This window comes from Miniopterus schreibersii (genome assembly GCF_964146895.1).
Source record: "Miniopterus schreibersii genome assembly, chromosome: 1".
Lineage (NCBI taxonomy): Eukaryota > Metazoa > Chordata > Mammalia > Chiroptera > Miniopteridae > Miniopterus > Miniopterus schreibersii.
In genome coordinates, this window is record NC_138101.1 from 85596478 (window position 1) to 85621574 (window position 25097).

The window sequence follows — 25097 nt, forward strand, 5'->3', positions numbered from 1 at the left end:
TTTTCAGCTAATTCTTAATAAAAAATTTTAAAAAGGCAATCATGAACTTATCGTAACTGCTGGATTGTTCAAAAATGTATCAGAAAATTTCCTAAGTATTCATTTCCCCCAAGAGAGGATTATATATTTTAAACCATTTAAACAATTTTTCTTGAATTGTGGCTGATTTACCTTTTAATTCCATATGCCACATGTCAACATTCAAATCTGAAACTACTTGCTATCTGAACATCTGCCTCCACGTCGATTTCTGCTGCCACACCATCCCTACATTGTGACAATTGGACAGTGTAAGCAACAACGAGGAATGGCATGCGGGAACTTATCAGTAGACTCCACGTTCCTGGGCTTTTTGAACTTGTGGATCTTATCATTTCATTTTCAATTTTATGATCCCAAAGGTCAGGCGCAGTGTAGTTCAGGAAGGAGGGTCTCTCTCTGTCGCAATTCTCTCCTGAATTGGCTTCCACAGTGCCAGATTCTCTCATTAAAACTCACTGAAGAGTCTCTCATATAGTCAATCATTAACACCATAATAGGAAAAAATATATAAAACTATGTCCCCAAGAGATAGTAAACTTAGAGCATGCTTCTGAGAAAATGGGAGGGAATAGAATCAAGTTTTAGTAGCAGTAATAGTGGAGAAATTGGTGCAGAACTCAGGATTAATTCTGGAAAGAATGATATGGATAGATTACCGCAATGTAAAGTTCTTAGAATACAGAGAAAATATAAGAATTAGGAAAAATCTAGAAAGGGAGAGGTAGAAGGTATTAAAAGCAAACCACTTATTTCACATGGACCCATATTAATAATGTACTTCTACTTTCCTCCTAAAGGTTCAATGAGGCACAGTTGTAGTCTTTCCCTACCAATAAATCCCACTCTTTCAATATAAAATATAAGAATTAGGAAAAATCTAGAAGGGGAGAGGTAGATGATATTAGAGTTTAATTTAGTTTTCCTCTTTTTTTTTTTTGCCTATGACGTTGTTGTCATATCTAAAAAATCATTCCCAAATCCAATATTGTAAAGTTTTCCCCCGATGTTTTCTTCTAAGAATTGTATAGTATTAGCTCTTACATTTAGGTCCTCAATCCATTTTGAGTTAATTTTGTGTATGATGTAAGGTAAGGATCCAACTGTAATCATTTTGTGTGAATATCCAATTTTTACAATGGTATTTGTTGAAAAGACTGGTCTTTTTCCATTGAATAGCCTTGGTGCACTTGTTGAAAACCATTTGACCCTATCTGAGAGAGCTTATTTTTAGGCACTCTATTTTATTCCATTGGCCTATATATCTATCTTTATGCAAATTCCACACTCTTTTCATTACTGTAGCTTTGTAATAAGTTTGAAATCAGGGAGTGTGAGAATTATAACATGGTTCTTTTTCAAGATTGTTTTTGTTACTTGGGTCCCCTTGATATTCCATATACATTTTATGATGGATTGTATTATTTCTGCAAAAAAGCATTCTTGGGACTTTGATAGGAATTACATTGAATCTGTAGATTGCTTTCAGTTGTACTGATGTGTAAACAATATTAATTCTTCCAATTCATGAACATGAAAGATGTCTTTCCATTTATTCATGTCTTAATTTCTTTCAGCAACAATTTCTAATTTTCCATAAATATGTCTTCGTCTCCTTGGTTATGTTTATTACTAAGTATTTTATTCTGTTAGGTGCTATTGCAAATAGAACTGTTTTTCTTAATTTCCTTTTCAGATTGTTCATTGTTAGTGTATAGAAATGCAAATAATTTTTATGTGTTGATTATATATCCTGCAACTTTGCTGAATTTGCTTATTTGTTCTAATGGGGGTTTTTTGGTAGAATTTTTAAGGTTTTCTATGTTTAAGGATCACATTTTCAATGAACAGAGATATTTTTACTTGTTCATTTCCAATTTGAATGCCTTTTATTACTTTGTCTCACCTAATTACTCTGGCTGGGACTTCCAATACCGTGTTGATAGAAGTAATGAAAGAGGACATCCTTGTCTTGTTCCTGATTTTAGAGGAAAAGCTTTCAGTCTTTCACCACTAAGAAGTTAGCTGTGGGTCTTTCAGACATAGCCTTTACTGTGTTGAAGTAGTTCCCTCTATTCCTAGTTTATTAAGTGTTTTTCTATTTAAGGAAAACGATGAATTGCATAGTCACAAAAATTTACATATAATTCATTTTACTATTTAGAAAACTATTTCCTTCATGTAGATAACACAGAAAAACATTTTCACAAAGAATTATCTCCTTTACTCTCATTAACTGTAAAAAAAAAAAAAAAAAAAAAAATGGCCAGTTCCTGCAAAGGATGAAATGATCCAAATATTCTAAGTAAATGAAAGTAAAAATTAATTATCCTCAAAAGTAAATTTCAGTTGAAGTTTGCTATTATTTGGCCCAGCAATTTGAAAATATTAATTCGTTTTTATCAGGAAATGTTTGTTATCTTTTGCAATGAATTAATTTTCATTGGGACAGAAACAGAAAAAAACCCCAACTCACAAAAGTATGTTATAGCAAATGGAATCAGCACTTTCACAGCCCACACCAGAGTTATCCAGTATTACACATTGGAATCTTGTCATGTAATTGGCCTTATTCTCAAGTTATTGAGGACATCTTTGGCAGTAGTTGTGCCATTGATGGTATCTATGAGACACCTGAGAAAGGATATCTATGAAAAAGGGTTATCAAACCATGTTTTCCCTTTCCCATTGTTTAAGGTTAGTAACCTTCAAAGGAGGCCTTTGAAGATTCAAGGTTTCTAAGTGTCTGGTAATTTCTGTAGAAGTATGGACAAGGCAAGGCACTCACTCCCATCCACAGCAGTATACACTCAAATACTATAAATGTTGCATATATTCTCTGTTCCAGAGTAGCACTTTGGACAGAAGATCTTATGGCTTTTTAGTAATTTCTATAATGGTGAATACAGAGACCTGATTAGAAAATTATATCTCTTGCATGGACAAACTTTTCCATCAAGTAAACTAATTCAGTAATAAATGAACTCTTGTCGTTTTTCTTTTCCTAAATAGGTTTTCAATTTCTCTCAAAATAATTAAAATTTCTCTTCCAAATCCAATCAAGCATTTCAGGGCTTACTCACTGGAAAGTCACAGTTATTTCTGGATAATAGAGAACATTGTATTCTATTCTTATTTTTTGGTGGAAACTTATTTAAAAGCTGTGATTCAAGGTCCTTGCTTTCATAAAATTGACCATTTTGACAACAGAATGCAAACCTTCTCACAGAATTCCTAGTCAAGCCTTTAGTGTCAATATGCACATGCAGAAATGATGGTTACTGACAAACAGAAAAGTTACATGGAATGACAAGCTCGGTAAGAGTTCTATCTATATATAGATACTGGCTTCAGAAAACATTTCGTTTGTGAAAGAAACAGTTTGCCATTTGATGTCATTGAAGTGTCTGAAATTTTCAAAGTGTGCAAGTTGATATCATCCAAGGACTCCCAAACTAAATGTCCTGGGATGATACCAACTTGCACACTTGAATCACAGAACAAGAGCAAACTGCATTGCAAGACTGGGCAGTTTTTCTTTTGTTTGTTTTTTTGTTTTTTGTTAACCCTCAGCCAAGGATATTCTTTCCATTGATATTTTAGAGAGAGCGGAAGGGAGTGGGAGAGACAGAGAGAGAGAGAGACATCGATGTGAGAGAGACACGATTGGTTGCCCCCCACACCCACACCCAGGGGCCTAGAGATCAAGCCTGCAACCCTGCAGCCAGCCTGCCGAAGCTCTAACCACTGAGCAAGCGGTTAGGGCAAGACAGCAGTCTTATCTAATTCCAGGTGAAAGAAAAGAGTACAGCTGATGATTCCTCCAATTATTCTCGCAGCCAGTCAGCCAACCAGTAATCCATTAGTCTATCTACAATTTATTGACAGTGCTAATCAGTCTTTTAGAAAATGGGGAGAACTAGATAAACTTCCTGCCCTAATGGGGCTAATATTTTGCTTTTACAGGATCTCCTCCTTAAACTATCTGTAGCTCTAGAAAGATACATCTTTTCATAAAGACATGTTTTCTTTTCTTAAGTTATCATCAAGATACATGCTCCATCAAGTTCGCCCTGTTAGTTATAAGGTATCTTTTGTTAGAATTGTAATAGAAACCCTGCAGGATGGATCAAGATAAAATTCTAGTAATGTTTTAACTTCTTTCTTGGGAGAAAGATTCACTGTCCGGCCAGTTTTCAGAATGCACCAAAAATGCTTCTCCAGGTTGTTGCTTTCATGTTTTTACATAGTCAAAGATGAAAGTACAATCCATATTGCATGTGGTCCATCTTTTCTTTCACATTTCCATTGCCTATTATGAACAAAAATAGTCCACACTGTGAAACAATTTTAGACATCAAAATCTATTAAGGAAAATGATTTATGCTACACAGCTGTGCACAGCAGCCTCCAAAGCACCCAACACTGCCAAGGGGGAAGAGCTCCTGAGAGTGCTATTTGACATGAAAGTACTTTATGAAGATTGTTTTCAAAAATAACAGAAGGCCTCTAATAGGCACACATACAAAAAAAAAAAAAAAAAATGCCCAGTTCAAGGTCTTTCTGAAGCCTATCCTTTGGAGCAAGATTAAGATGAGCTCTCTTACAAGAAAAATATTGTCTGAGGAAAGAAAAAGCTGGTATAAAAATAATAAAAGCCCTTGTGAATGTTTATTTTACTAAAATAAAATGATAAAACTCTAAACAGACATTCAAGCTATTTTATTATTAGTCCAAGTGGATACGTCTAATTTCCATTTGCTATCCCTTGCTCATTGGAAAATTTTCAGACTCTCCATTGGCAAGTGTTATAACAAGGAGTTTGTAAGTTCATTTCCTTTGCACAAAAAGGTTTACAGTCTTTGTTAAAAATACTCCAAGTCTTCTTGTGTTTGTGATTTCAGCATTCTTGATGCCCCTCTCCCTAAGTCTTATCTTCTGTCTCCTCTGGTTTTGCCTCCAGCAGCCATTCTTAGGCAAATCCCATAGGCCTTTCATGATAAACACTGAAGCCAGTGTGCAGTTCTGTGGGCTCAGGTTTTGCTGTATCTTTCTCTTGTTAAAATCTGCACTGCTATCCATTTTATCTCACTTTTCCATTCATTCCACTCTACACAATAATTTATATTCTCACAGGTACCTCCTCTTCCAGTTCACCTCAACAGAAGTATCCTGCAACTGGCACAAATCATACATAAGAGATCTGAAAGTATTTAGGTTGACAGTGTGGTATAGATAAGTAAAACTGTCCATATCCAAATGTTATTGAAAGGAAACAATTTGAAAGAGTTAGGCCCATATTCTGACATCAGTAACTAATGGGCAGTTTTATTTATTTATTTGTTTGTTTGTCTATTTATTTATTTATTTTAAATGTATCTTTATTGATTTCAGAGAGAGGAAAGGAGAGGGAGAGAGAGAGACAGAAACATCAATGATGAGAAAGTCATTGATCAAGCCCGCAACCCAGACATGTGCCCTGACTGGGAATCAAACCCCATCGCCTGGATCCTAGGTCGACGCTCAACCGCTGAGCCACGCCCGGCTGGGCAGAAGTTTTATTTAGAAACTTAATATGTTTTATAATGTCCTCTAAAGTTGTCCAATGTACGAAAAACAGATTTTATAACCACTCTTATAAGACCTTGAGTAACTCATATTTCAAACATAAGGTGGACAGGAACCCCACTTGGAGTCTTGAGGCACCTTTAATTAGCACATATTAACTCTTGGCTTAAGGTCTCTCCTCATTCTCATTTACAAAATGAGACTTTTGACCTAGAAGAACTTGAAGGCTTTCTTCCTCTGTGATAATGGTTCTACAGTTGTGGCTACACACCAGGAAAGACCTAAAGATCTGCAGAGATAGTAAAGAAAAATGGTCTAAAGAGTCTGCCTAATGCAATAAAAAAAAATTTAAAAAAAAAGATATTTTGCTATTTTTCATTGAGCACCCAATTCAGTGCGCTTAAATTGTTACATAAAATTAAGGTAAATGTCATAGGACTCAAAACTATAGCACCCATTTAGGCCAAGACTGAAGTCTGTGAAAATTTTCTAATTTTCTTTAACTAAGCTGTACATATCTATTATTAGATCTCTTACATATATAATTCTGTTGTGTTATGGAGTGAATGTTCGTTTGCCTCCAGAATGTGTATGTTTAAGCCCTAATCCCCAGTGCGATGGTATTTGGAGGTGAGGTCTCAGGGGTGTGATTGAGTCATGAGGATGAAACCCTCAAGATCGGACCAGTGCCCTTACAAGAAGAGACACTAGAGATGACCTCTCTCTTCCATGTGAGGACGTGGCAAGAAGACAGCTGTCTGCAAACCAGGAAAAGGGCCCGCATCAGACATCAGTTCTGCCAGCACCTTGACCCGAGACTTCCCAGCCCCTAGGTCTGTGAGAAATAAATGTTTGTTGTTTAAGCCACCCAGTCTATGATGTTTGTGATTGTAGCCCAAACTAAGATATGTTGCCATGGTAAATAGGACTTTTAAAGGATTTTTATTAGTTGTTTCATGACAATGTGCATAAAAATTTTGCATCCAATGTAACAAAATAAGTATTGAAATGCCACATTTCACTCTATCAATGCTTTATTGTCAACTACTTCAATGAACCAATTATTTTGAAGGCACTTGCTATTTATGTCATTCCAGTGAAGAAATAATGTTTTACTTAGGTTAAACACTATCACCTCTCAGATTCTGAGAATGCAACTCTAAGGTAGTTTTTACATATTTTGTATATAAATTTAGATTTATATGAAGTGAAAAAAATTCTTGTTCTTAAATTTAAAATGTTTGTAAAAGAAAATAGGTAAAACCTCAAATCTTTATGATATATTCCATCAAACCAAGGTATAAAATAGATTTCTATCTCCTTATAAAAATACTAGGTAGGACAAATAAAAGAGTTCTTACGCATAACATGTAGGTAAGGAGAAAAGTACTTGATTAACTGAATATTATTTTCTCTTTTGAATCACAGTGAATTTAGAGTAAATTTAGCTCTGAAAGTGAATATATAACAACTAATTTTAATACTCCCTTCAGGTATGCAAAAGTAATTTTTTAAATATACTTTCTGGAAACACTCCACTGGTAGGGATCCATTGCATGGGATATATCTCGACATTGTATCAACAGTACACTTTGTAATTTTCTGATTGATTTATATTTGAATGGTAGCAATATAAGTAACACATCTACCTTTATTGTTAAAAGAATAAAGCAGAGTAAAGCCTTTGTACATCAAAAAATTTGGAGCAAATGCTAGAAGAGGAGTTAGACTATCTCTATACTTAGTACGGACTCTATTAAAATAAATAACAAACGAACATACAAGAGAATGAAGACCAGGAAAAGGGAATCTGCTTGGAAGCAGACAATGCAACACTTGGAATGTGATTTTGTTTAAAAAATCCAGACCAGTACCGCATTTATTTCCCTGGCTCAGGATATCAATAAAGTCTAATAAAAAGGGATTCTTGTCAGGACTGGAACCCAATAGTTGTTACACTTAAAAATCATTTCCCTTGCTCACTACATATTAAGTGCTCAATAGCGTGCATAAATAGAATTTATTCCATTGGGAAGATTCAGTCTTTCTAAACCTAATATCTTAAAAAGCACTGAGTTAAAATAAACAGCGTGAGTATTCTTAAAAAGAGTCCCATCATGTAAAGTGAGAACATTTTCAAAAACCTATGAATAGAATCGGTTGCATCTGAAATTCAACTTCAACTATGTCACCTTCATTAAGAAAAGTCAACCCATTAACCTGTTTCTTAAAGGCCACATCATTTGGACATTAAAGGGGGGCACGGGTTGATTTTTTTCAAAATGTGGCCACTTTAACACCATTAAAGTCGCTTTAAAAACCTCACCTGTAAATTTAGCTTCACAAATTTTCCTGAGAGAAACTGCTCGGCCATTATGATGCCTTCACAATATTTCCCCCCTAGTGTGGTACAGAAAAGAAACTCACACTTTAAAGTGATTCTCAATTTTATCTACAGGTTCTGGTCCACACTTTAAATAAAATACCAAAGGGAAAACGTCTCAGAAATGAAAATGAAAAATGAAAAAGCCAAAAGGTGATCTCCCAATGTAACATTTAAAACGAAACCTGCTTCTTTGACAGATGCGTGCCTTCGCTTTGCTCCACGCTGCACGTTACTAGAATCGCTTAGGCAGCCGAGACCTTTCCCACCCGCGGCTTCCCCCTTCTTTCGCGTTAGCCTTTTCCCTGAAGCAGGGCCATCGTGTTATCACGGCAAGCGTGCTAAGCGGAGATTCATAGAGATTAACAATGGAAGGGACTCGGCACTTCTTGTCAAGCCAGCGGTGTGATTCCTCCTTGCTGCTCATCAGAGAAGCCAGCAAGGGCTTTCCCAGACAGGCCCCAGAGCAGCTCGCCCACATGGAGCCTTCCTGGGGAAACTGGGCAAATATTAATGAATCCTTGTCTTTGGCTGTGCGTTGCATTTAATAGTTACTAACTGCAAGATAGCTCTCCCAAACTATGGGACAAAACTCATTAGGCTGTTTTCTTCTACAGAGAAATTTTTCAGTAAACTCTTTTGTTTTAATGTAACAACTGAATTTGTAAACAGAAGGCCAACAACAGCAAAATCGAACCTGCAGAGCCTATTCGAGCAGAAGAAATTCTGCAAATAGTAATTAATATAGTTATCTGAACAAAATAATTCTGTAAACACTAATTAATATAATATCTGAATAAAAATAGAAAATATGTTTGACTAAAGTGCTCTAACTAGAATTAGTGCCTTCAGACAATTGAGTGGATAATACTATGAACCAACAATGAATCCGTTTAACTGTATGAAAATGTTGCCTATGAAAGACAATTGATTACATGTAAGAAGGACACTGTTCCATTAGTGAAAAGCAGTCACTCCTTCAGGATGTCATATTGGCAGAAAAACTACAGACACGTACAAGTCTTTACCCATGTCTCCCTGTGGTAAGTGGTTCCTTTTTATTAATATCGCACCAGTAGGCAGTGGAGCATTTTCCCTCCTGTGAGAGCTGGTTTATTTCACTTTATCACCTTGTGTAATAAAGTGGAGGTTCAAGATCACACAATTAGCGGATGGTCCTGCACTCTGTGGAGCCTGTGCTCTTTCCTCAACCTGAAATCAAATGACACAAGCCAGGGAGTCGTGCTCAGTGAGTAATCATTTCACTCGGTGGTGCGGACCTATCAGCAAAAATAAAATCTACTCATTTAATTTAGAATGTATTTAAAATGTTTTCATACTGAATTCAAACTTATGCTCATAATTTCCATCACAGAATCTCAAAGCTGCAGTAATGCACATCTTTTGAATTTTGCTCTACTAATATAACATCAAAAGCTGCATTCCTGCCTATCACTCTTTCCGTGGAATCAGTAAAAACTAATTTAAAATACATCCCAGCCAGTTAGAATCTTTGCAATTTGATATTGTTTAATTAGAGTAATTTTTATTTATGGGCCTGTCTCTTTAATGAAAAAAACTATTTTAGTTTCTCTCTTACACTATAGGCTTATATTAAATCCATGCAGGGCCAGATATCTAGCTGAATCTCCCTGACTGCTCATCAGCGCCTGGTGGAAACGTACACAGAAACTGGAGAAAAGAGAGGAATGGCACTTACATTGCTGTTCATCGCTCTTGTCCCCACAGTGATCTGTGAAGTCACACACATTGTCAGGAGGCACTGAGACCCCATTGTCACACTGAAAGGCCTCTGTTCCTTGCTGAACCAGCGTAGAGAGGAAGACACAGACGATCCAAGGGACACAAAAAGCTTCATTCTTTGGGAATGCTAACATTCTGGCTAGGCAGGAGAGCATTACTTGGCATGTCTGTTGAGATCAGGCAGTTGTAATAGGTGAGTCCATAACTGGAAACATTCTTTTTCTCTTCTCTGTTCTTTCTTTTTCAGATTTGCCTCTTATAACTGGATACTAATGGCAACTGTCTGCAATTCTAGCAAGTGACTCCCAAGGCAGTGCCTTTAGTCTTTCACAGGAGTGTCTTTAGAAAATATTTAACTTGAATAATCGCACCGTTTCTATATCTAGATAAACATGCATGTTTATTGCCCTATGTATGCCATGTTTAACAATCCAAGCCTTTATGTTCATGCTATCTCCTGAAAGAAGATTTAAAATACAAAAGGGGGGCAAGCTCATAAATGGAGGCAGAATCACAATGAAATTTTAAGTGATGCAGAAATGTTCTGTATTGCTTCCTATGCTTATTTAATCACATTCGTGTAATTTAGAACGTTACTGTGGTTACTAAAACGTACTCACATATTTCAGGCCCAAATATTAGAATTGCTCCACGGGAATGAAATGCTTATCCTTCATTATCGAATAGAAACCTTACATTGCTTGTTTAGATGAATTCAGAACAATACGACGCTAACTGTTAAAGAGACATTGGAGATCATTATTTTACAAATCACATAACTCGGGCCCAAGAATGTTGAGACATATGGGAGGAAATATAATACTTGGTGTTAGAAACTAGAATTCAATCATCCTACTGCCCAGTACAGCGCTCTTCCTTCTATGCTCAATTCATCTTCATTTGCTTTTACAAGTGAAACACGTGGTTTCAGATGCATCTTCAGAATGCACAGTGTGTGCTGAAGTTCAGAGTACACTGACCTACTAATAATAAAATTCTACGGAGCTGAATAATTATAGAAGTTATATGAAGATGAATATTCAAACCATTCTTTTATACTTCTTAAAGGTATGTTAAAGTTCTCTTTCAAGTGCTTTCTTTTAATTTCTGCAATATAACAGGAGACAAAGACAGCTCAGGAGATTGTGAGAAGCAAGTGGAGAATGTTCTGCGGAAGGGACCATAGCCCATGGGCAGAGAATGCATCTGCACATTTAAAGGAAGTTTGAGAAAAGTAAGATTTCTCCCACATTCTACAAAGAAAAGACCCAATGAAAATATAAAGTTCTAAGATATGAGCATTCAGGACTCTGGGAGGAAAATTCATAATTTTTCCCTGTCACTGAGCACTCCCCGTTATCCAGCATTTCACTGCTCTGCACTTTATTCCAACTTCAGAAATATCTGTTCTCCTTATTTCTCTGTTTTGTAAATGATATTGAGTGATACCTTGCCACTCCTCTTTGTGTGTCTCTTAAATGCTGGTTACCCTTATAGTTCCACATCAGTCCTCCTCTCTGTTCAGGTTATACATTTTTTTCACTTTTTCCTAGACTTTCTCTCCACACTTACAATTTTAAGTATTATCTATAAATTGTCATCTCATAAATTTACCTCTGAAGTCCCGATATGATATGTTGCTCAAACGTATAGCTTGTCTTCTTCCTGAGTACACCTGCACATGCTCATATAACACATGGACAGACAGCCCGATTGACATGTCTCCTTGAATCAAAAACTAAACCCATCTTCCTTTCCTCCTCCCAACCGATCACCTATGACGCCCATATGTTATAGTTCAATGAATGGCACCTTCTTCTGGTCCAGCTTCCAAGCCAGGAACCTGTATGCTGGTCCTGGCCCACTCTCACCTGCTCCACTATCAGCCATCAAGTCTCGTGCCTTCTACATACGAGCTGGAGACTCCATCAGCTCTCATCTCAGGAACACCCCGAACCAGATGTTTCTCTTACCCACAATGCATTTTCCATTCTTCAGGCAGAGCAACCATTCTAAGGCACAAATCCACTCCGACAGAACTGCATCTGAAATCAGTATAAATATCACACCCTTTAGCATGGCTCACAAGCACAGCTTACCTTTTGAGGTTCACCACTTATAATGCCCTCCCTTATCGTCTCAGTCACAATTTTACAAAACTAGCTCAGTGGCAGAGCTCGGCACATGCCAGGCTCCAGCTCTCCGATCTCTTCTCAGCCCAATCATCAGGTTAATACTAACTATCCTTCATTTCCCAGCTTAGAGGACTTTCGGTAAGGTACCTTGGCTGATTTTCCCAGACTGAGTTCAATTTCACTCCTGGGCTCCCTCGCAGCCTTCTGCTCTCATTCATCCTGGCACCCACAGGTCTGGCGTGGTCTCCGTCTGTCTACTCCTGTGATCCCTCCACTAGTCTGTGACGATGAAGCAGGCTCCAGGCCTTCTCACTGTCGTATCCCCAGTTACTAGCCGAGTTCCCGGCAGATAGGAATTGTTCCTGGCAGATAGGCGTTGCTCAATAGGGAACTGCTAATTGACTGAAGTTAACAAGGGCTTATAATCATTTCAACTTTTGATAGGCACGTGAAAATAAACACTATGAATAAGTTAAATTTTAAAATGCTGCTACATAATAGATATATAATTCTTGTGGTCAATGTTGCTTTTCCATTTCTAAATTGTGTGCTATTTTAAAAGGCCTTTTAGATTTTGGAATTGCAGTTTTGTGTTATATTAGCAATACACTCCACCATCCTCCCACACTAAAGTAAGCGATCGTATCATGTCAAGCCCATTTCAGGCTTTCCTCAGCAGGGAAGAGGGAAGGGAAATAAAAAAAGAGTAAGGAAGCATACAAACCGAAACATTTCAATTTTACATCCTGATTCTGAATTCAGGTCCCATAACATTTTATATATTCCCTATTTTCCATTTTTTAAAAATCACATATTTTCTGCTGTCATAGTTGTTTATTGCCTAGTTTCAGCAGGGAAACTCCTTTATCAACTGTTATTGTCTAGTAAAAATAACATTACCCTACACTGTTTCAACTGCCATTCATCATTTAGATAAAGAATGAACTGGAATGATGGCACCCAAAGTAAATCAGAGTAATTCAGTCACATAATATTTTATTAAGCAAATTTATATTTTGCTGCCAAAAGGTAAAATTATTTTCAGCTGATTATTGCCTTATCACTTTTTCTCTACTTGTACCAAAAGGGGCAACATACTGATAGCAACCAGGGCTGTGCTTGTCCAGTTTATTAAGGAAGGAGGGAAAGTCTTAAAGGTCCCAGTGCTTTCATAGTGTGCCAAGTGCATCAAACACTTTGTATCATTGTGCCCCAAACTCCTTCTTGCATTGTTTCCCACTTTTACTTTAAAAATTATTACTCAGTTTTCCAAGATCACATGATTATTAAATGATGGAGCTAAGATGAAAACCCAAGATAAAAAATAATGATCCATATAATGTTTAATTGAATTACAGTTGACCCTTGAACACAGAGGTTAAGGCACTGACAGCCCTTGCTATTGAAAATCCACGTATAACTTTTGACTCCCCAAAACTTAACTACTAATAGCCTACTCTTTACCAGAAGCCATACTGATAACATAAGCAACTGATTACATATATTTTATATGTTATATGTATTATATACTGTATTCTTACAATAAAGTAAGCTAGAGAATAGAAGGTCATTAAGAAAATCATAAGGAAGAGAGAATACATTTACAATATTTATTGAAAAAAATCTGCATATGAGTGGTCCTACACAGTTCAATACCAACTGTGTATTGTCAATGACTTCCAATGGGAGCCCCTGGCTGAGAATTCCAAAAGGCAAAACATTCGAAACTGACAGAGCAAACTTACTTAAAGTAAGCACATTGTTTTATCTTTTTTAAAAAATTGATCACCTACTCTATGTTAGACATTAAGGTGGGGGCAGGAAGATAGGAGAGATGAAATGAAGAGCAAGACAAAGTCCCTGACTTAAAAGGATTTACAATCTGGGACTTTTATTGAAACTGTACACACAAGTGGATGATATTATCTTTTTAAAAAATAAGCCAACTCTCGAACTACAAAAAAGTTAAATGTTGGATGGAGTGGAATATAAAAGGCTTTTAAATACATAACAGAGTCCTGAGCCTGAAAAATGTAAAGCAAATCCCAAGAGTTGACAAGGAGATAGCAGAAGATAGAGAAAACACAGCAGAGTTTATGACTAAATGACCATCCTAAAAATTGCTTTAAGAAAAATTCCAGAATTTATGCAAAATAATCATCGAAAGAAAGTATGAAGTCCAAGAAGTGGTGAGTAAAGACTGAAGCTACATTACAGATAAAAGGAACCCAGAACTCTAACCTTGAAAGATGAACTGGGAAAACTAATAAAAGGAGCTGGGTCTACATAAAATAAGAAATTAGAACTGATAGCCTTGCATAAAGCCAGAGGGAGAATTTGCTAAGAAAAAAGAATTCCTAGCACCTTTCATAAGGTACTTCAGGATTCTCATAGAATACAATTATCTGAATAAGGGCTAACAGTGAAAAATTAGCCGGAAAGCGACCAATTAGCCTCTGTGACTCACAGCCAGCTCAAATAATCACATAAACAAAGGCACAATAAGATACCCAAAGATTTCATACATTGGCATTAAATGATATTGAATAATTATGTATCAAATCTTTAAAAGATTAAATTTTTTTAAAATATATCTTTATTGATTTTCAGAGAGAGGAAAGGAGAGGGAGAGAGAGAGATAGAAACATCAATGATGACAGAGTCATTGATCGAGCCCGCAACCCGGGCATGTGCCCTGACCAGGAATCGAACCCTGATCGCCTGGATCCCAGGTCGAGGCTCAACCGCTGAGCCACGCCTGGCCGGGCTAAAAGATTAAAATTTTAAAATTAGCACACGGAAGAAAAGGCTAGGCATGGTTTTGTAAAAGTGACCATGAAAAATGTAATCACTAGAAATGAAAACAAAGATCTTAAAAATCGGTGGGGGAATGAATACAGAATTTAGTGAATTGGAAGAGAGATGAAAAACTTACACAAAATACAACATACAGATGTATAAAAATATGAAAGAAATATAGTTTAAGATCCTGGAACACAGAATGATACTGTCCAATGTGTGACTAAAGGTAACTTATAGGGGAGATAAGAGAGAATATAGGGTGAGGCAATACTTGAAGTACGCATTTTCCAGCAATGAAGAAAATCGTGAACCCTAAAAGTAAAGGTGCAGGATAAGTAAAAAGATTCAGCTGGATACATCGTAGTTAAATTGAAGAACTCCAAAAAAAAAAAGTGGTTATTGAAATTAATTAGAGAAATAAAATAAATTATCTACAAAGAAATATTTAGACTGGCAGTTAACTTTTCAACAACAATGTCAGCAAATAAGAGAGTGGCAATGTAGCAAATGCTAAATAATGAATAAAGTTTTTGTCCTGATGAGAAAAAATTACAGTTGAACTTAAACTTAGTAACGACCTAAATGTTTATTCAGGGTGAGAGACAAAATAAAAAACTGTTGAGATGATTAATGACTGAGTGAGCTTATTTACAACAGACCCTAGCTAATGGATACATTTTAAATTCTGTATGCAATAAGAATACATGGAAATAAAGTACAAGTTCAAAAAACTAGTTTCAATATTTTTCAAAAACAGTGTTACACAGGTGACTTGCTCTGATGGCAATGGCATTCAGTGCAAAATCAAAAAAATAAACAATTTTTAAAAAAGAGAGAATTTTTAAAAATACACATCTAAATGATAATTCACTGTGAAGAGGCACCTCAAGAGTATGAGCCATGTGTTTCTAGAATTGACTTGAGACTTCAGGCCCTGCTCAGTTCTGGGCTTGTGTAGGCTGCCTCCATGGATGACCGAGTGCTGTTTGCACACTCATATTTATGCCTTGGTGGATTATATTATTACTCAATTTATTTTGATCAGCTCAGGTTGCAGGGTCACTGGTGTCTCATGGTCAGGAATTTAGTCTCAATCTGGGCCCGCTAACTATTTCTCAAAAGAATAGCTATTTGCTGGCTTACCTCCAAAATTATAGAAACCTAAATGTGATTCTCTTACGGAGTTGGACACAGTCTTACCAAGAGGACTAATCTTCCATGGATCCTGGCACTGCAGTCCTAACAACTCAGGAACTTTACCTTGTTTTAGGTACCACACAGCCTTATGTTTTCTTTGGTTCACAATTTGCTTCCAAAATTCGAATAGGCCAACCAAATTTTCTGTCTTTCTTAGAGGTGGAAGGGGCAAATGCAGTAAATTGTCTCTCACTTTGAGAGTCATCTTCATTCCCAGAACCCCATGAAGGCATCAGAACCCTACATATCCACTGGGTTTATCACCTATGGGTTTCATTAAAGTACTTAGGGAACCTGCCAGTCCATGCTCACCACATCCTGCCAGAAGAATGTCATATTGATGTGGATGAGCATGACGCCCTGTGCAATGTGAGAAAATCAAGGCGGCTTCAGACCACATTATGACTCAGAGCAACTGAGTTGACTGTGTTCTGAAGTATGATAGTGAAGGCATATTGCTGTCCCTCTTCATTGAAAACAAAATATTCCTAGCGTTCTCTGCTTTGGGGATAAAGAAAATTGGTACATTTACCACACTGACAGCTATCCAGGGCTTTACTAATTTGTTTCAGTAAAGAACCTACATCTGGAAGAGTAGCTGTTACCCAGTTAAGATCTGCTTATACTTTCAATAATCCTCCATTATTTCTGAGACCCATCCACCTCTGCAGAGGACACAAGGGTAGGTCACGTTCAGGGGTAACAGGAGTTCGCGGCAGTGGTCGCCCCGATGCCTGCAGTTCCCCGGAGGTGGAGCTCTTTTGTGTATTCCCACCTGTGCAGAAGAGTGACACAGCAGCACTGACTGCTGGCCTTAGAAGGGTGCTTGCAATGCTGGCCCTTGGTTGCTGTCTGGGAACTTCTATATTAGGAAGGTTCCCAACACTCTCAGTGATGAGTGGCTCACTGTGCCTGAGCTGTTTGGACAAACAAAAGTGAAGTTGATGCTGACACTTGCTTTCCTCTGGGAGTCTGGATTGTTGGTATGGGCCAGGCAGAAGCTGCCCACTTAACTAACCCCCAGTGTAAAACTCCGGGCACTGAGTATCTCAAGAGCTCTGTGGGTTCGCACCATTTCACCTGTGTTGCCACAACCTGTTGCTGGAATTAAGTGTGTCCGGTGCGACCACCGGGTGAGGATTCTGGAACGTCTGCCCCTGGTTTCCCCATACATTGCCCCATGGACCATTTTCCTTTATGATCTTGATCGTATTTTTCCCCCGTAATAAATCGTCACCATGAGTGTGATTATATACTTAATCCTGTGAGTACCCCTAGAAAATCATTAAACCTAGCATGGCCTTGGGGACCTCCTGAACCACCACCACAGTAGCCCTCATTCCGTGGACCAGGAATCACTATGAAAATACTACCACTGAGTTCCTGTATTCCAGCTACTCATTCGGCCATGAAAAATACCTGCAGCATGGGTTTACAGACCCATGAGCCACTGAGCAGAGCAGTGGTAGATAAATGCCATTCATCACCTAACCTCCATTTGTCCCCTCTCCACCTGATATCTCTAAATGATGGGACCATGGCACCTTTCTGGATATCCAGGAATTAACGTAAGCATAGAACCAGCATCTATTTCCCATTTCCCAGTGAACCACTACCACTGAATAGCTCAGGCACCAGACCCAAAAGATAGATATATAGGGGTGGGCAAAGGTAGGTTTACAGTTGTTCGTATGGAAAATTAATATAACAAATAAATAATAATATGAGAATAAACTATGTTTTGTGTACTCGCAACTATAAACCCACTTTTGCCTAGCCCTGTATATAAGTAATAAAACTGTGTAGGATTTTAATAAGTGGCCCACCTCTTTTATTCCTATGGAGAGCTAGCTCCATTAGCCACCACCGATGATCCCTGGGGTGCCTGGCTTTGCTGACTATTATGGGAATATTATAATAATCATGCTAACCTTGCCTCTGACAATTTAGTTATATTACTGGCCAGCATTGTTCTGAGATACCAGCATCTCCACTTCATCTGGAATCTGAATAGGTGAAGCACTACAATATTTTGTATGAATACTGGTAGCCTGAGTACTTCTAAATGTTTTAGTACAGTCTTCTAGGCCTCAGTTAACAGAGTAGCAGATAAATAAACAAAACACACCAAAATCCTGTTGGTGACTACCTGTTATTGGTTACCAAACAATCGACTCCAGCATTCCTATTTTCCTGTCTCTAATCCCTGCCTCTTCATTACTGGCACCTCAAATTCATTGAACGTGGCCTCCTTAGAGACTGAGTCTCAAGCAGTGGATCTGAGCAATCAGCTATAACCTGTTCTAGATGCTTAAAAATAAAGAAATCTTCAACCCAATGCAAAATTATGTTTCTCCTTACCTAAACCAACCCCTTTATCCCCATAGGTATTTCCCATTTTCTACTGATGTGATTTCACATAATATTGTAATCCTTTTGGTGGGTCAGTCTACTCCTCACAGGTCTGTGCATAGTTCTGGAAAGAGTGGGGATGGTGGGAACGAGACATGAGGAAAGCGTGCGCGCTCATGGGAGGCAATGCGTCCAAGTGAGGTGGCTGCAAATCTCCAAGCAAGGGAGGACCAGGCTTATCAGATGGAGGAAGGGCTGCTTTTTTCACCAAGGGGCCCTGGGGTGGTGGTGGAGTGCTGGGAAGGGATTAGTTACTTGCAGCCATCCACACCCTCCCCATTCCCCCTTCCAGTTCTTAGGGCGCCACACTTTCATAATCACTGCCCCAATATTTACATAAGAGCCTTAGTGAGTCTATGGATTCAAACTACATTCTAAAATCAACAAATTGCAAAAATAGACTTAGTCTACAAACAAACCCAAAAAAGGGTTAATTTAAGGAAGAATAAATGTCCTGGTCTTTTGACAGTGGCTTGGCCAAAGATTTAATGGCCCAAGTCTGTCATTTCCTTTCTTTAAGAGTTGCACCCAGCCACTAGTAAGATCCATGTATCCCTCATTCTCAACCATCGTGGTTTTAACAGCAGCGACTTGCTCTGCCAAGTCCTCACCTCCAATATATCCCTTACTCATATTAACACAGATGAAATTTTACCACTTTTGCCACAAAACACAGTGCCAAATCTTTTCATGCTAACAGGATTTCAACTGCAATCAAGTCAAGATAACCCATCCTAGATACCAGTGTCTTTGGGAAGCTACAGTTAGCAACCATCCTTGTGAACAACAAAAAGTATTCCATTTATTATCAACTTTCAGCTGTTTTCAAAATACTATGTAAGTGCTGAAGAGTAAACTTTAGGAGCATTTCTGGGGATATCTCACAGATTCCAAAATCACTATTCTGTCTCGGTGTTTACTTCTCCAAGGACTTGCATTAACACACCCAATGTAGGGGACACCCAAGTAAATGTCCACAGGAACCTTGGGAAAGGGCTTAGAGAATAATTATAGTCTTTAATTGTCATGGTACTGCGTGATTCGTCTTCCTATGGACCTGGTCACCTTTCAATCAGTGGGTTCCAGGCATAAAAACTGGCTCAAGCCGGGCCTATATCTATTAAGGAAAATCAACTGATAATTAATAATCTTTGAAACTGAAAGCACTGGGCCCAGATGATAACATTGGTGACCAATACCAAAGATCCGAGGAAGAAATGATTCCAATTATCTACCATCTCGTCCAGAGACTTGCTCAGTTTCTACCAGCTTCTCTCCTTTTTCGCTTCTCCTTCAACTCAGGATCAACCAGAGAGAGTCAAATATGCTTTCAAACCAGCCACATAATATGCCTCGCTTTTAGTTAGTGGGACCATCTCCAGCTTCGCCATGCCAACAATGTCCAACAAGGGCATGCCCGCAGCTCTTCCTTTTGTTCATTAGAGCGCTTCCCTACTTCTCTGCCTGACTTTGAGTCTCTGTGGAAGTGACGGAGCCTGACTCTTGTTATAGAAAACTCTGTGTAAATAGCCTCTGTTTATTCTCATTTTGGTGGACTTTATTTCCACACTGGTAAGGGTGTTAACAGGCCTGCCCACCACTTCACTCTGGTTGTCCTTGCCCACTCTGGGAGAGAGGACCCATCAGCTCAGAAACTTCGTGAAGAAAGCGCATTAGATGTGTTTAAAGTATAGGTATTCAGTGTGTTCCGCCATTTACGTGAATTCTAGCAGCTAGCTGCACTTGTCATCAACACCATAGCACTGCCAACTTAGGGAGGGGACCTCCAGCTTGCCTAGGGACAGCCAGTGCACCTGCCGAAAGCAGCTCATGGCAGACCCCAGCCCACCCACGCCCTCAACCTGGATCCCCTCACACACCCATGGCCCCAGAGTGGAGAGGAGCAATGCAGAAGATCAACATCCCCCCACCCCTTGAAGATACCACACCATCTACGAGCTCTGATGGTTTGGGACCTTCTGCTCAGCAAGAATCCTTCAGGGCCTCCATGCAGATGTTTTTGTTTCAAGTTTCAGGGTCTAAGGTTTTCCCAGCCAGGGCCCTGACCTTGGAATAGCAGGCATGTCCTGCCTGAACATTTAAATGTCACTGGAGCTCTGCAGCTCTAACTACCGGGCACCAGTCTCCTGCCCGGGCACACTCATGCACTCTTCCATGCCATTGCTCCCTAAACCTTGAACTGCTTGCTGAAGACCTCAGCAAGTAGTTCCTCATTACCCCCCTGCAGGGCACCAGGACCACGGAGCAGTAAGCGGCCCACTCCACTGTCTTTGAAAGCGCTGTTTTCTTCTACCTCCCAAATACCTTAATCCTAGCATCCTCAATGGCATTCATTTCCCAGGTCACCACTGGTAAAATCTTTAGCAATTGGACGGTCACCTTGTGCCAGGCACTATTTTGCCCCACACACCATACAGGAGGGTGGTGTTCCCTTTACCCACAAGGTGATACTTGCACCAGCCCCAAACCTCATCCCACCACCTTCTTTCTGAGACCACTCTCACCACCACCTCAATGTGACTCATGCCCCTTCAGAGCAGATGCGGAAACAGAGGACAAGAGATTAACCTGCGGGGACCCCACAAGATGAATAAAGGGCTGGGAGCTAGAGAAGAGGGAAGCGTTTTCTAACACCTTGCAGAGAAGAGGGAAAAGGGGTTGGATCGCAAGAACCCAGGACTATAACACAGAGAATTTTCCAGAAGCCATTCCTGAACCGTTTAGATGTTATACCAAGCTAATAAAAACAACAGGAAAACAGATAATTTTTGCCTTTAGGACTTGCAAATGTTTTGTTGCAAATTGTGTTCCCCCAGGACTTGGCAATAGTGCGATGGTCACAGGCCTCCTTGAAGAAAAGCCGTCCAGAGGCTCTGGAGTAATCACACATGTATGGTCCCCCAGCTGCGGGTTCTATTGCTGTCCTCCTCGGTGGGGTGGCTGTTTGTCGCTGTGGGCTTCTGCCATAAAATAAATACAACTCGGGGAGGTGGAGGGGGAGAGAGTAACCAAAGAATTTATGTGCATATATACACAACCCAAGGACATGGACAATGGTGGGGAGAGGGACTGGGGAGGGGGAAGGAACGGGGGGGAATGGGCCATTGGGGAGAAAAAGGGACATTTGTAATACTTTAAACAAAAATAAAAATTATAAAAAGTTAAAAAAAAAAAAAACAACTCTATAGCGAGCTGACTGCATAAGTGAAGGGAGTGAAAGAGAAGTCAGATTGCCACTTTGCATCTTGACGTTTTCCTCTCCAGTGAAGGAGACAACTTGGACCAACACAATACTCCTGACCTGAGCTCCTCCCCAGACAACCCGAAGCTGGTGTGGGTGGCACCAGCCCTCCCATCGGGTCTCAGGATTGGGGGCGTGTACCACACAAGGCTAAAGCCCAAGAAAAAGTTATTTCATAGCTTATGTCAACCTGTGAATAAGCAGAAAAGAAAGAAGGGATGCAAAATTGGTTTGAATGTTAATTCAGTCCCTAAATTTCTGTGGTCCCCTTATCTCCCTCTCTCCCAGAAACCCCTTACCCCACACCCCCCACCTCTAACAGCACCCAGGGACAGAACAAGTGTAAGGTCGGCTCTGCTCAGAACTGAAAAGGCGGTCTCTCCCCCTTTCCCCTCCTCCATTCTGTCCCCTAGTTACATAATCTTATGTCACCGCAGTGCCACACCTCAACTTCCACCCTCTCAGTACTCAGCTACCTAAATTTCTTTACCTCACCATCAAAATATCTTCCCTATATCTCCTGGACTCTCAGATATTCACCCTCTGATTAATTCACTTTGGAAAAATAACCAAAAATGACCACAAGGATTTTGCATTATTTAATGGAGCTTAATAATAAAATAATATATTTAAATGTGCTGAATCAAACAGTATTGAAAAGGGTCAGGATTTCTGGCTGTTTGTGGGAAACAATTTCCCACAAGAGGGATTACTCATAAAACCAGACTCTACTAATGATGCAGCATAGATAAGAAACTCTTCACAACATCAATATCAATAACGCAGGAGTTATTTTAGTCTCAGTTCTTTTGGTTGCTCATAATAACTTTATTCAAGTTACCTGCACAGATGGGTGAGGGAGGAGATTTGTTGGAAATATACATTAAGACTGCAGTTACTCAATCAATTAGTTTTCAATTGATTGCCAAGCAGTTTTCTAAGTATTAAGGACATAATGGTAAACAATTCAGACACATTTCATGTGTGTGTGCTTATATTCTAATAAAGGAATCATCCAATGGAAAAAAAAAACACAACAGTTAATAATATAGAAAGAAGAGAGAATAGAATAAAGGAAGTGAAAAAGGGGGAAGGAAGGAAGGAAAGGAAGGAAGGAAGGAAGGAAGGAAGGGAGGGAGGGAGGGAGGGAGGGAGGGAGGGAGGGAGGGAGGGAGGGAGGGAGGGAGGGAGGGAGGGAGGGAAGAAAAACTTCAAATACTCTATTGAGAAAGAAAAAACAAGAAATGATGATAGAAAGTAGGTGGTGAGGTGATCTTTTGAGAGGGTGCCATTTAAGCTGAGGCTTAAATAGCAAGTCACTCATAGGAAGATCTGGAGGAAGTACATTTCAAGCAAATAGAATGGCAAGTGCAAAGGCCCTGATGCAGGAACAGATGTGAGTTCCCTAGGACATATAGAAGGAAAGGTGTGACATGTTTGAGGAACAGGCAGCTTGTCAGCTCAGCTGAGCACATGGAAGGAGGGGAAGAAGGGCCAGAGAGGTCAGAGAGGTGGGAAGGAGCCTAGTTACATGTGGAGTTTTGCTTTTAGTGTATAAGCAAAGAAAAGCCATTGGAGAGGGGGTGTTTGCAGAAGCAGTTCATCATCTAATCTACATTTTAAAAGGTCATTGACATATGGGCTAGGATTCGGTAAGGTGGGAAAATTGGAGAAGGTAGCTATCTGCAACATGATTTTATCTGAGTTTACCTCATTTATTTAATTTGGCATCAGACTGTGAATGATACATAGGAAGAGAACACTCTGTTTTAGAGTGTTCCCAGGTAAAATATATATCAAAGAAAGCTGGTGGGTGTATAAGTTCCTTAAACTTGGCAATACTCAAACCCTGTTTAGGAAAGGAATCTTATTTAAAATAAAATTTGCATAAGTTTACAGAATCTTCACAAAGATATTCTATACAATTTAGAGGAACCTCACTCTAGTCTTCTCTCAAATATTTCATTTTACACTTAAATCACATATGCAGTACCCAGTACAGCCTCATTGTTCCACTTAATGATCATTCAATATTTACCATTTGTGAAGCACCCTGGATGGCACTAAGCATGCAGAGCTAACTACAGCATTCTGCCAACTTCATGGAAATAACAGTAAATACTCTAGAACTGCATACCAACTTACTTTGTAAGAAATATATTTAATGGATTCAATCTACATTCAAAATGTACCTGGAACTCCATTGAAGATACAAAGAATACTTCATTTAGAAGGATATCAATGACACTATAAATACCTGCATCTCTGCAGGTGGTATTGTGGGGGCAGATCAGAGACTCATTTCTGTCTGGATAATTTTCACTTAACTTGTGTGGTTTCTTAAAATTTACCAACGATTAATAAATATACTTTAAAGTAAAAAATAAATTTACACTTTACCTTATATGATGCATTTAAAAACACAATATAAATGTCAATCATTGCAACAAGGAAAGTCTGAGTACAGAGAACCTGGGTTCTGGCAGGAGGGAGACATTCCTATACCCTCGGGTTTCTTTTCAAGGGATGAAATATAGTCTCAAACACTGAAATAGATCACAGGAAGGAAGCCTGACTTTATCTCCATCAAGACTCATGCATAACCCATCTTTGAAGTCTAGGACTCACTTGTCTCTTTGGTATAAAAACTGATATATTCAGTTATAACAACATGCCCACAGCAGTACTTTCAATCTCAAAACCTTTTGAATGATTTAGCTCCACCGAGGGACATAAATGGCATTCTGTACACAAAACCCGGCCAGCTATTGAGACCAGGAATTCACCCAACCAAATGAAAAGAATATAGAGTTTCCTAAAATAGTGATGCTTTCAAAATCTTCTTGAAACTTGACTTTTGAACAGCTCTCTTCATACCAAAATGTTCTAATTTTCTTTATCTTTTCCATTTGTTTAAGTCTTAAACAGAATATCTAAACTCTGGTCTTAGATTCCAGAACCACTATCACTGTGAGCTTATTTAATTAAAATGGATCAATCTATATTTTTAGTTTTCTGCTCAATCCGCACGTCTAAGACTTCCATTCATTATAAGGTTAGCTCTGCACCCATTGGGTAGATGCAAGTGACATAATTAGTGCCTGTCATGCAGTTTGGATCTCCCAGGGTATTGGGATGACTCAGGGAAAACATTCCAGCCAGTCATCTGTGAAGAGCCTTGAGGCTGGTAGATTCTTGAATATGGCAGCTACACAAAGGAAGCCCAGGCTTGTAGGAATGTCATGCTAGTTTTCAGAGTGCAGTCTAATGCCCCACCTGTCGGCTCCCCACTAGAATTGAGAACAGGGGTGATGAGATCTTCATCAATATATCCCCAGCCCATGACAGGGGAACCCCACAGAAAAGCACTCATGACAAATGAACAATGGACCCCGCAAACTGCAGGCTAAGATCTGACACCAATCCAGAAAAATATTTGAGACTAGCTCAAAGAAAGTGTGTGAACTATTAAGAAAGAAAACAATCTTGATTTCTGCTAGTCTTTTGATAACCTCTGATATTATTGAGATTTAGC

The 25097-nt window shown here is 38.9% G+C and overlaps 1 protein-coding gene across 1 annotated transcript in view; it reads right to left on the reverse strand.

Moving 5' to 3' along the window:
* MALRD1 (MAM and LDL receptor class A domain containing 1) overlaps positions 1–9909 on the reverse strand; it is a gene marked incomplete at its 5' end in the record, with an annotated part of 544166 nt that extends 534257 nt beyond the window's left edge. The window contains one exon of the mRNA XM_081144915.1: positions 9711–9909. Within this exon, the coding sequence (XP_081001041.1) occupies positions 9711–9909 (199 nt within the window). The remainder of the gene's footprint in view (positions 1–9710) is intronic.
* Positions 9910–25097: the final 15188 nt, after the last annotated feature.